This window comes from Ascaphus truei, unplaced genomic scaffold (assembly GCF_040206685.1).
Source record: "Ascaphus truei isolate aAscTru1 unplaced genomic scaffold, aAscTru1.hap1 HAP1_SCAFFOLD_2682, whole genome shotgun sequence".
Lineage (NCBI taxonomy): Eukaryota > Metazoa > Chordata > Amphibia > Anura > Ascaphidae > Ascaphus > Ascaphus truei.
This window is the reverse complement of record NW_027455624.1, coordinates 18,940-32,119: the sequence shown is the minus strand read 5'-3', so window position 1 is coordinate 32,119 and position 13,180 is coordinate 18,940. Positions and strand designations below refer to the sequence as shown.

General features: G+C 56.3%; 1 protein-coding gene across 1 annotated transcript; it reads left to right on the top strand.

The window, feature by feature from the left end:
* Positions 1 to 278: 278 nt before the first annotated feature.
* On the top strand, positions 279 to 12,938 carry LOC142481465 (tripartite motif-containing protein 3-like; the record flags this gene model as incomplete). The annotated part of the gene is made up of 5 exons (XM_075582875.1): positions 279 to 408; positions 1,913 to 1,944; positions 2,095 to 2,317; positions 3,978 to 4,129; positions 12,758 to 12,938. Coding segments are annotated over exons 1-5 (669 nt in total), but the record flags the coding sequence as incomplete, so codon positions are not given.
* Between the last annotated feature and the right edge of the window lie 242 nt (positions 12,939 to 13,180).

The window sequence follows — 13,180 nt, the reverse complement described above, 5'->3', positions numbered from 1 at the left end:
TCTGTCACCCCCTCCTCCTCCTCGCTCTGTCATCCTCCCCTCCTCCTCGCTCTGTCACCCCCCCCCTCCTCCTCCTCGCTCTGTCATCCCCCCCCTCCCCTCCTCCTCCTCGCTGACTCTCAATGTAATAACGCACACACAGTGGCACAGTAACATGCGTGGCTACGTGATTAAACCGGAGCGTCACGTAACGCATGCGGCGATATAGTATGCTGAGCGTCACGGTAATGCCACGGAGCGGTACTGAAGTCTCTTCCCCATCTGACTCTCGGATAATATTGCTCCTCTGTGTAACAGGCTTGTGATCGGTGGACGCGGCGCGTGGTCATGGCGAGTCCCGTGGTGCGTCAGATTGATAAACAGTTCCTGGTCTGCAGCATCTGCCTGGAGCGGTACCACGTCCCCAAGGTCCTGCCGTGTCCTGCACACCTTCTGTGAGAGGTGAGTACCACGTCCCCAAGGTCCTGCCGTGTCGCACACCTTCTGTGAGAGGTGAGTACACGTCCCCAAGGTCCTGCCGTGTCTGCACACCTTCTGTGAGAGGTTGAGTACCACGTCCCCAAGGTCCTGCCGTGTCGCACACCTTCTGTGAGAGGTGAGTACCACGTCCCCAAGGTCCTGCCGTGTCTGCACACCTTCTGTGAGAGGTGAGTACCACGTCCCCAAGGTCCTGCCGTGTCGCACACCTTCTGTGAGAGGTGAGTACCACGTCCCCAAGGTCCTGCCGTGTCGCACACCACCTGAGAGGTGAGTACCACGTCCCCAAGGTCCTGCCGTGTCGCACACCTTCTGTGAGAGGTGAGTACCACGTCCCCAAGGTCCTGCTGTGTCTGCACACCTTCTGTGAGAGGTGAGTACCACGTCCCCAAGGTCCTGCCGTGTCGCACACCTTCTGTGAGAGGCGAGTACCACGTCCCCAAGGTCCTGCCGTGTCACACACCTTCTGTGAGAGGCGAGTACCACGTCCCCAAGGTCCTGCCGTGTCTGCACACCTTCTGTGAGAGGCGAGTACCACGTCCCCAAGGTCCTGCCGTGTCTGCACACCTTCTGTGAGAGGTGAGTACCACGTCCCCAAGGTCCTGCCGTGTCTGCACACCTTCTGTGAGAGGTGAGTACCACGTCCCCAAGGTCCTGCCGTGTCTGCACACCTTCTGTGAGAGGTGAGTACCACGTCCCCAAGGTCCTGCCGTGTCTGCACACCTTCTGTGAGAGGTGAGTACCACGTCCCCAAGGTCCTGTCGTGTCTGCACACCTTCTGTGAGAGGTGAGTACCACGTCCCCAAGGTCCTGCCTTGTCACACACCTTCTGTGAGAGGTGAGTACCACGTCCCCAAGGTCCTGCCGTGTCACACACCTTCTGTGAGAGGTGAGTGCCACGTCCCCAAGGTCCTGCCGTGTCACACACCTTCTGTGAGAGGTGAGTACCACGTCCCCAAGGTCCTGCCGTGTCTGCACACACCTTCTGTGAGAGGTGAGTACCACGTCCCCAAGGTCCTGCCGTGTCTGCACACCTTCTGTGAGAGGCGAGTACCACGTCCCCAAGGTCCTGCCGTGTCTGCGCACACCTTCTGTGAGAGGTGAGTACCACGTCCCCAAGGTCCTGCTGTGTCTGCACACCTTCTGTGAGAGGCGAGTACCACGTCCCCAAGGTCCTGCCGTGTCGCACACCCCCTGTGAGAGGTGAGTACCATGTCCCCAAGGTCCTGCTGTGTCTGCACACACCTTCTGTGAGAGGTGAGTACCACGTACCCAAGGTCCTGCCGTGTCTGCACACCTTCTGTGAGAGGCGAGTACCACGTCCCCAAGGTCCTGCCGTGTCTGCACACACCTTCTGTGAGAGGTGAGTACCACGTCCCCAAGGTCCTGCCGTGTCTGCACACCTTCTGTGAGAGGTGAGTACCACGTCCCCAAGGTCCTGCCGTGTCTGCACACCTTCTGTGAGAGGTGAGTACCACGTCCCCAAGGTCCTGCCGTGTCACACACCCCCTGTGAGAGGTGAGTACCACGTCCCCAAGGTCCTGCCGTGTCTGCACACACCTTCTGTGAGAGGTGAGTACCACGTCTCATGTCCCCCTGTCCGTGTCGCCCCATTAGGTGCCTGCAGAGCTATATCCCGCCGCAGAGCCTGACGCTGTCCTGCCCCGTGTGCCGTCAGACCTCCATCCTGCCGGAGCGAGGCGTCTCCGCGCTGCAGAACAACTTCTTCATCACCAACCTCATGGAGGTTCTGCAGCGCAGCACCGAGAGTGGCAGCGAGGCGCAGAGCGAGGACCACGAGCCGGAGACACCACTGTCCTGCCCCAATCACCAGGACAAGGTACCACGCACTCACTCACCCTCACACACTCACCCTCACGCACTCGCCCTCACGCACTCGCCCTCACGCACTCGCCCTCACGCACTCGCCCTCACTCACTCGCCCTCACGCACTCGCCCTCACGCACTCGCCCTCACGCACTCGCCCTCACGCTCTCGCCCTCACGCACTCGCCCTCATGCACTCGCCCTCACACACCCACACATTCCCACTCCCTCACACACCCACACTCCCACTCCCTCACACACCCACATTCCCTCACACACCCACACTCCCTCACTCCCACTCCCTCACACACACACACTCCCTCCCACACCCACACTCCCACCCACACTCCCACACCCACAGTCCCTCCCACACCACACTCCCTCCCACACCCACACTCCCACTCCCTCCCACACTCCCACTCCCTCCCACACTCCCACTCCCTCCCACACCCACACTCCGTCCCACACTCCCACTCCCACTCCCTCCCACACTCCCACTCCCTCCCACACCCACATTCCCACTCCCTCCCACACACCCACTCCCTCCCACACCCACACTCCCACTCCTCCCACACCCACACTCCCTCCCACACTCCCACTCCCTCCCACACTCCCACTCCCCCCCACACTCCCACTCCCTCCCACACTCCCACTCCCTCCCACACTCCCACTCCCTCCCACACTCCCCCCACACTCCCACTCCCTCCCACACTCCCACTCCCTCCCACACTCCCACTCCCTCCCACACCCACACTCCCTCGCACACACTCCCTCACACACACACACACTCCCTCACACACACACTCCCTCCCACACTCCCTCACACACACACACCCTCACACACACCCTCCCCCCCACACACACACCCTCCCCCCCCACACACACACACCCTCCCACACACACACACACACTGACACACCTCCCCCCCCCCCCACACACACACACACACTATCACACTGACACACCTCCCCCCCCCCCCCACACACACACACACACACACACACACACACACACACACACACACACAGTATCACATATACACACCTCCCCCCCCCCAGAGGATGGAGTATTACTGTGGCCCCTGTGAGACAGCGATGTGCGGGGAGTGCACGGAGGGGGAGCACCGCGAGCATTGCACCATCCCCCCCTCACACACACAAACACACACACACACACAGTATCACGCTGACACACCTCCCCCCCGCCCCCCCCCCCACACACACACACACTATCACACTGACACACCTCCCCCCCCCCACACACACACACAAACACACACACACACAGTATCACGCTGACACACCTCCCCCCCCGCCCCCCCCACACACACACACACACTATCACACTGACACACCTCCCCCCCCTCACACACACACACACACACACACAGTATCACACTTACACACCTCCCCCCCCCAGAGGATGGAGTATTACTGTGGCCCCTGTGAGACGGCGATGTGCGGGGAGTGCACGGAGGGGGAGCACCGCGAGCATTGCACCATCCCCCCCTCACACACACACACACACACAGTATCACGCTGACACACCTCCCCCCCCACCCCCCACGCACACACACACACACTATCACACTGACACACCTCCCCCCCCCCCCACACACACACACACACACACACACACACACACAGTATCACACTTACACACCTCCCCCCCCAGAGGATGGAGTATTACTGTGGCCCCTGTGAGACGGCGATGTGCGGGGAGTGCACGGAGGGGGAGCACCGCGAGCATTGCACCGTCCCCCTGACTGACGTATTAGAACAACACAAAGCGTCACTGAGGAGCCAGCTGGAGACCATAAAAAGCAGGTACGGGGGTGTTTGTGTGTCGGTGTGATATTGTGGTGTGTGTGTGTGTCTCCGTGTGATACTGTGGTGTGTGTGTGTGTGTGTGTGTGTGTGTGTGTGTCAGTGTGATACTGTGGTGTGTGTGTGTGTGTGTGTGTGTGATACTGTGGTGTGTGTGTGTGTGTCAGTGTGATACTGTGGTGTGTGTGTGTGTGTGTGTGTGTGTGTGTGTGTCAGTGTGATACTGTTGTGTGTGTGTCAGTGTGATACTGTGGTGTGTGTGTATGTGTGTGTGTCAGTGTGATACTGTGGTGTGTGTGTGATACTGTGGTGTGTGTGTATGTGTGTGTGTCAGTGTGATTCTGTGGTGTGTGTGTCAGTGTGATACTGTGGTGTTTGTGTCAGTGTGATACTGTGGTGTGTGTGTCAGTGTGATACTGTGGTGTGTGTGTGTGTCAATGTGATACTGTGGTGTGTGTGTGTGTGTGATACTGTGGTGTGTGTGTGTGTGTGTGTCAGTATGATACTGTTGTGTGTGTGTCAGTGTGATACTGTGGTGTGTGTGTATGTGTGTGTGTCAGTGTGATTCTGTGGTGTGTGTGTGTGTGTCAGTGTGATACTGTGGTGTTTGTGTCAGTGTGATACTGTGGTGTGTGTGTCAGTGTGATACTGTGGTGTGTGTGTGTGTGTGTGATACTGTGGTGTGTGTGTGTGTGTGTGTCAGTATGATACTGTTGTGTGTGTGTCAGTGTGATACTGCGGTGTGTGTGTGTGTGTGTCAGTGTGATACTGTGGTGTGTGTGTGTGTTTCAGTGTGATACTGTGGTGTGTGTGTGTGTCAGTGTGATACTGTTGTGTGTGTGTCAGTGTGATACTGCGGTGTGTGTGTGTGATGGTGTGTGGCAGTCAGTGTGTACAACATACACACGTATTTTTATTATATTACGTGTATATCATATAGCTGATGCACATGCTGAGCCAGACTGAGCAGTTCATTAAATAGAGTTCTGATGGCAGCCGGCTGCTGAGACGCAGTGGGGGGCCCCTAATGAATCGTATGCCACTGGTGGGAGGGCGTCTCACTCGCTGACGAATGGCCGCCGCAACTAACAGGGCACTGCGCATGCGCAAGCCTCACAAAGGCGGCCACACCGTCGGGTGCTCTGCGGAACTCTGGCGACCAAGTCGTCTGCCTGCTCTACCTGGCGGCTCCTTCTCCGCCCTGCAGTCCCGCAGTAGCCTTCTCCTCCACACCCGCATCGGAGGCAAGGGGGATCTGGCTACATACTCCCCCTGGTGGAGACTCCAACCCCCCGCTTGGGAACAACATAACAATACATAAATTAAACAATAAAAATGCATGATATAACGTAACTGATGCAGTACTCTGAACAATATTGTACAGCTCGTTAAACATGATTATAACAGACACCAACCTGCTCCGAGCCAGCGGCTGAGACTCATAGTGGGGTGCCCCCAGATGAATCGTATGTCACTCTAGTGGAAGGGCGTCTCACTCGCGGACTCCTGCGAGCCTCTTCTTCTGCTCTTGGAAGAGTCTATCAATGACTTGGGGTCCTTGCCCGTTTCTAAGGGGTAACTCAGTCTCTGTAATGTCTCTTAGAGGTACGAAGCTCGGGCTTCATGGTTCAAATGGACGGCTTGTTGAAGCTACCTGTAGCTCCTTCGGGAGGTGCCCACCAGTATCCATTTGAACTAGCGGGAGGTTCGTTCCATAGAATCCTGATTTGGTTCGCTCACTGAATCTGGATTCTTGTCGGACCACTCTGGCTCACTGGCCGTTACTACTGTCTCTGGTTCGGGGTCACATTCCCCCACTTGAGGAATGGGTAGCAAGTGATTTTGCTGCCAGACCTTTACCCTGCCATCCGCGTCTCGTATGCGGTAGACAGGGAGGCCCAGCATCTGGGATTCTACTTCGCAGGGCCCCTCTCTCCAGTGGTCAGCTAGCTTCTGTTTACCGGGGATCCCTATGTTTCATAGGAGAACAGCTTCTCCGGGCCGAAGTTCCCGATAGCGGACCTTCTGGTCATACCTTTGCTTGTTGCACACATTCAGCTTTTTCCGCCAACTGATATGCGCAGTGCAGACTGTCCTGGAGCCTTTTCACATATTTGTAGTGAGCCATGTTGGGTACCCCATCGGTAGATACCTGCATACAACTGTCTACAGGCAGTCATGTCTCTCTCCCTCTGGTCTAATCTTGGTCAAACCCTTTTCTAGATTGAAGAATTGTCCGAATCCATCTTGGGCGGAGATCCTGTAGCACTCATCTTTGAAGACTGGATGGATCCGTTGGGAAGATTGGGGTAATTTGCCCGCCTCTTGCAGATGAGCTCACACCACATCTGCATTGGTCCCCAGTATGATGGGGGAGCTTGGATGCTCTCTGGGCTCGGGATATATTAGAGCCTCCACTTCCATTGGGTGGGTCTTGTTGGTGTTTAGTTGCGGTATGTGAAACCGTACTTACACCACACCCTCAATGGGGTAATCCTCACTGCTAAGGCCCCATAGTTTCATCTTCACCGACTGAATAGGCAGATGTTTCAAGTGCGAGTCGTAGAAAGGGCGGTATATCATGGTCATCTGAGACCCTGTGTTCAGTAATGTGGAGGTGTAGATCCCTTCCACCAGGACTCGTTTTATAGGCGCAGGCCCTACTCGACTGTAGGCGTCTGGTTGGGGTGCCGCTGGACGCTGGGGCACTTTTCATGGACGTGGAGGGTTGGTCGGTCATTTGCATCTTGAAGGTCATATCTCCCGGAGTGGGGGTCCTTGACCTCGGGCAATCCTTTGCAAAGTAACCTTCCTGATCACAGGTGTAGCAGCGGTTGCTTCGGCTCGCACCGGCACTTGAGGTAGGGGTCGCTCTCCGATGCCACGGAATGTGGAGGCAGGCACCCTGGAAGGAGGGCTATCCTCTGCACTTTCGGTCTCCTTGGACTTCTGGGCCGACGTCCCTTTTGTCTCTTCTTTGTGAGACTCCTTTGATGGAGTCGCATGACTCTCTCCTTTTGGAGGATTCGCGGGCCGTCTTGTGGGTCTGAAACCGCAAGATGGCCTCCTGCTCTTGTATCTGGTCCATTAGGTCCTCAAAGTTGAGAGGATACGTGGTGGAGAGCGTAAAGCAGATCCGGGCCACAAAGGGGTGTGTGGCGATGAAAGGGTTAATCAGGCCCTTAATAAAGGCATTATACCCGGCTAATTAACCCTAAAACGCATTGGGAGTGAAGGGGCTAAATGTATGTGCATCACAATGATACGTTTCCCCCACATCCTCTTTCTTGTCCCCATTTTGCAGTCCATAGCTGCAGTAATAGCAATGTATGCGAATTGGGCCAATTGTATTTCAAACACAAGGAGGAAGCTAGCACTCTAATTTTTGGAGTGCAGCTAGCTAAGAATGTACTAAGCCCATGCATATTGTTTGGTGTCCCCCACACATACAGAATATACACACCCACACTCACACTGTATTTTAGTTATGTTTTAAAAGGTACCGGCAGGCAGCTTTTCCTGTGCCCAGCAATGAATGTATTAAAATGCATATCTGTTGCCCGAAAACAAACGCATTGCCACCGCCGCCGTGTGCGCTTATAGTAAGCGTGATGGAGCGATGTCGCCGTCGCGAAAACTGGTAGCAGGCAAAATTTGATTTTTCAAGGGCTGTCACGTCACGGCCCTTGAACCAATCAAATGGCCAGAAACCCGCGACACCGCCACCCGGCAAAATATAATTTTCGACGACGGGTGACATCACCCTTCGTGTCGCCGTCACCATCGACAGCACTATAGGCACAGCCTAAATGAGCTGAGGTTCTTTCATCTCGGCACTTCAAAGGGTCCCCTGCGAAGTGAATGCCTCAATGTCTGTGAGAAATCAGAAGTTGAAAAGCCTCAGAGACCCTAGGTGTTAAGACAGCCAGGAAATTAAGTACCAGGAACCGGTCCAACATGTGGACTGTTCACATCTTGTGGCCAGATCCCAGACTTGCTGTCGCCAGGTAAGGGGGGTTGACCTGACATGCTAAGGAGCTCAGGTGTGAGGTTAGCACATGCTCCGTGCAAACCCGGAAGACACTTCTCCCCATGCTATGAACTACTGGCAAGTCTGGGATAGGGGGAAAAAGTGTTCCCACGGAAGGGATTGGGTGCGTATAGTAGGTATAGGACCCCTAACCCTATAAAGATGCCTGCAGCCCAGTCCCAGTGTGATTCAGGATTTATCCAAGCGCTGGTCAAGATTTTGTCCAAGTGCAGCGGCAGCGGTTCCGGAATGCAAGGGGTTAAAACATCGTAACCATTTACACCTACTTCAGGAATTAGTTAGCGCTGGTGATCCCAGAACAAATCCCAACGAACAAGAACAAACTCTCTGCATTTGGTGGAAATATCGGGCAGGCAAGTTGCGCCTCAGCCAAAAGGATTGTAAGCCAGAGACTCTATTTCTTCATCTTTCGTTCTATGGACAATTTATTCCGTTTCCCCATCCCAGTAAGTGATTATTAAGTGTATTCTGAGGTTGTCGTGTGTTTGTCTGAAAATAAATAAATGACAATTTATTTTGCCCGCCCTGTTATGCTCAATCGAGAATCCCAAAAATATAAAATTGTTCATAAGTACTAGTCCACCGTGACAGTGATGCTCCCCGCAGGATTTGCCTGGTTCTATAACCATCCAGTTCGGCCGGGCGGATGACCTTCTTGTTAATCAGGGTCCACATAGTCAGCTGCAGCCGTCGTCAAAAATCCGATAAGTCTTCCCCCTCCTTTTGCTTAAGGGCATGGAACCGGGCCAGCAACACAATGGGGTCGTCTTTAGTGCCATAGGCTTTGGTTAGAGCCCGGACCAGGTCTTGCGCGTCAGCCGATTCATGGCACTCACGATGGAGTCGTGCGATGTTAGCGGCGGGGGGCTGTAAACATTCCATAACTCTCTTGACAGCGTCCGTGCACGTCCACTCTGGCAGTACTTGCACCGCATGGTCTCGCCATTCTGCTAACGCCTCTTCTCTCAATGGTGTGGGCCGCACCCCAGAGAAGGCTTTCAACTGCTGGTACTCCGATGGCTTCGTCCGGACCGTCGGCTGCCAGCTTCACTTCGGCTAGGGCTCCCTGGGGGAGGGACAGATGGGGGCACCTGAAACTCTCCCGCGCTAGGGGTGACACGAGGTTTCCGTTCTGATGCTCAGTTTGGGGTACATAAGTGGACTCCTGCCTGGTGGAGCTTCGGGGAGCTGTAGAAACTGGGGGGTATTGTCCTCTGGGATATCACAGCGGCAGTCGACCAGGAGTGTACTCCACTGGATGTCTTTATCCCATTTTGCATCTAAAATACGGGCTTTAGTAAACCCTGGTATCTGTCGCAGTGTGTCGCGCAGCTCAGTCAGGGGCAGGGATACTGGCACATGGCTAATGGCGACCACGTGGTGGGGAGATGCGTTGCGTCGTACGGCCCATCTGGAACTTCCCAGGACCTGAAAACAATGCGGTTCAGCTCCAGAGATCCCCTACTACAATACTGTGGTGTTTAATAAAAGCCCCGCGAGCGCCTGTGAGAGGCGCGCAGATAGTAACTGATTCAGCCTCTTACTGCGCGTCTTACAGACAGGCAGACCCCGGTAGGGGTCCTTGCTGTGACCCCCGGTAGGGGTCCTTGCTGTGACCCCCGGTAGGGGTCCTTGCTGTGACCCCCGGTAGGGGTCCCTGCTGTGACCCCCGGTAGGGGTCCTTGCTGTGACCCCCGGTAGGACTCACTGCTGTGACCCCTGGTAGGACTCCCTGCTGTTACCCCCGGTAGGGGTCCCTGCTGTGACACCCGGTAGGGGTCCCTGCTGTAACACCCGGTAGGGGTCCCTGCTGTGACACCCGGAAGGGGTACCTGCTGTGACCCCCGGTAGGACTCCCTGCTGTGACCCCCGGTATGGTTCCTTGCTGTGACCCCCGGTAGGGGTCCCTGCTGTGACCCCCGGTAGGACTCACTGCTGTGATCCCCGGTAGGACTCCCTGCTGTGATCCCCGGTAGGGGTCCCTGCTGTGACCCCCGGTATGGGTCCCTGCTGTGACCCCCGGTAGGACTCACTGCTGTGACCCCCGGTAGGGGTCCCTGCTGTGACCCCCGGTAGGGGTCCTTGCTGTGACCCCCGGTAGGGGTCCCTGCTGTGACCCCCGGTAGGACTCCCTGCTGTGACCCCCGGTAGGGGTCCTTGCTGTGACCCCCGGTAGGACTCACTGCTGTGACCCCCGGTAGGACTCACTGCTGTGACCCCCGGTAGGACTCACTGCTGTGACCCCCGGTAGGACTCCCTGCTGTGACCCCACGGTAGGACTCCCTGCTGTGACCCCCGGTAGGACTCACTGCTGTGACCCCCGGTAGGACTCACTGCTGTGACCCCCGGTAGGACTCACTGCTGTGACCCCCGGTAGGACTCCCTGCTGTGACCCCACGGTAGGACTCCCTGCTGTGACCCCACGGTAGGACTCACTGCTGTGACCCACGGTAGGGGTCCCTGCTGTGACCCCCGGTAGGACTCACTTCTGTGACCCCCGGTAGGGGTCCCTGCTGTGACCCCCGGTAGGGGTCCCTGCTGTGACCCCCGGTAGGACTCACTGCTGTGACCCCCGGTAGGACTCCCTGCTGTGACCCCCGGTAGGACTCACTGCTGTGTTACATGATCGGGACGCTCTGACCCCGTGTGTGTGTTACATGATCTGGACGCTCTGACCCCGTGTGTGTGTGTTACATGATCGGGACGCTCTGACCCTGTGTGTGTGTGTGTTACATGATCGGGACGCTCTGACCCGTGTGTGTGTTACATGATCGGGACGCTCTGACCCCGTGTGTGTTACATAATCTGGACGCTCTGACCCTGTGTGTGTGTGTTACATGATCGGGACGCTCTGACCCTGTGTGTGTGTGTTACATGATCGGGACGCTCTGACCCGTGTGTGTGTTACATGATCGGGACGCTCTGACCCCGTGTGTGTGTGTTACATGATCGGGACGCTCTGACCCCGTGTGTGTGTGTTACATGATCGGGACGCTCTGACCCCGTGCGTGTGTGTGTGTTACATGATCGGGACGCTCTGACACCGTGTATGTGTGTGTGTTACATGATCGGGACGCTCTGACACCGTGTGTGTGTTACATGATCGGGACGCTCTGAGGCCGTGTGTGTGTTACATGATCGGGACGCTCTGACCCCGTGTGTGTGTTACATGATCGGGACGTTCTGACCCGTGTGTGTGTGTTACATGATCGGGACGCTCTGACCCCGTGTGTGTGTTACATGATCGGGACGCTCTGAGGCCGTGTGTGTGTTACATGATCGGGACGCTCTGAGGCCGTGTGTGTGTTACATGATCGGGACGCTCTAACCCCGTGTGTGTGTTACATGATCGGGACGCTCTGACCCCGTGTGTGTGTGTGTTACATGATCGGGACGCTCTGACCCCGTGTGTGTGTTACATGATCGGGACGCTCTGACCCCGTGTGTGTGTGTGTTACATGATCGGGACGCTCTGACCCCGTGTGTGTGTGTTACATGATCGGGACGCTCTGACCCAGTGAGTGTGTGTGTTACATGATCGGGACGCTCTGAGGCCGTGCGTGTGTGTGTGTTACATGATCGGAACGCTCTGACCCTGTGTGTGTGTGTTACATGATCGGGACGCTCTGACCCCGTGTGTGTGTGTGTTACATGATCGGGACGCTCTGACCCCGTGTGTGTGTGTTACATGATCGGGACGCTCTGACACCGTGTATGTGTGTGTGTTACATGATCGGGACGCTCTGACACCGTGTGTGTGTTACATGATCGGGACGCTCTGAGGCCGTGTGTGTGTTACATGATCGGGACGCTCTGACCCCGTGTGTGTGTTACATGATCGGGACGTTCTGACCCGTGTGTGTGTGTTACATGATCGGGACGCTCTGACCCCGTGTGTGTGTTACATGATCGGGACGCTCTGAGGCCGTGTGTGTGTTACATGATCGGGACGCTCTGAGGCCGTGTGTGTGTTACATGATCGGGACGCTCTGACCCCGTGTGTGTGTTACATGATCGGGACGCTCTGACCCCGTGTGTGTGTGTGTTACATGATCGGGACGCTCTGACCCCGTGTGTGTGTTACATGATCGGGACGCTCTGACCCCGTGTGTGTGTGTGTTACATGATCGGGACGCTCTGACCCCGTGTGTGTGTGTTACATGATCGGGACGCTCTGACCCAGTGAGTGTGTGTGTTACATGATCGGGACGCTCTGAGGCCGTGCGTGTGTGTGTGTTACATGATCGGAACGCTCTGACCCTGTGTGTGTGTGTTACATGATCGGGACGCTCTGACCCCGTGTGTGTGTGTGTGTTACATGATCGGGACGCTCTGACCCCATGTGTGTGTGTTACATGATCGGAACGCTCTGACCCTGTGTGTGTGTTACATGATCGGGACGCTCTGACCCGTGTGTGTGTTACATGATCGGGACGCTCTGACCCCGTGTGTGTGTTACATGATCGGGACGCTCTGACCCCGTGTGTGTGTGTGTGTTACATGATCGGGACGCTCTGACCCCGTGTGTGTGTGTGTGTTACATGATCGGGACTGAGGCCGCTGCTCTCCTCCCTCAGGATCCCGCAGCTGACCTCGGCCATTGACCTGGTCAGTGAGATCAGCCGGCAGCTGAGTGAGAGGAAGAGCGCGGCGGTGAGCGAGATTACCACCAACTTCGAGGAACTGGAGAGAGCGCTGCAGCAGCGGAAAAGTGCCCTACTGCAGGACCTGGAGGCCATCTGTGTCACCAAGCAGAAGGTAGGCCTCGCTGCCATGGCAACCGTACTCACCCGAGACACCGCACACCTACCATAGCAACCGTACTCACCTGAGACACCGCGCACCTACCATAGCAACCGTACTCACCCGAGACACCGCACACCTACCATAGCAACCGTACTCACCCGAGACACCGCACACCTACCATAGCAACCGTACTCACCTGAGACACCGCGCACCTACCATAGCAACCGTACTCACCCGAGACACCGCACACCTAC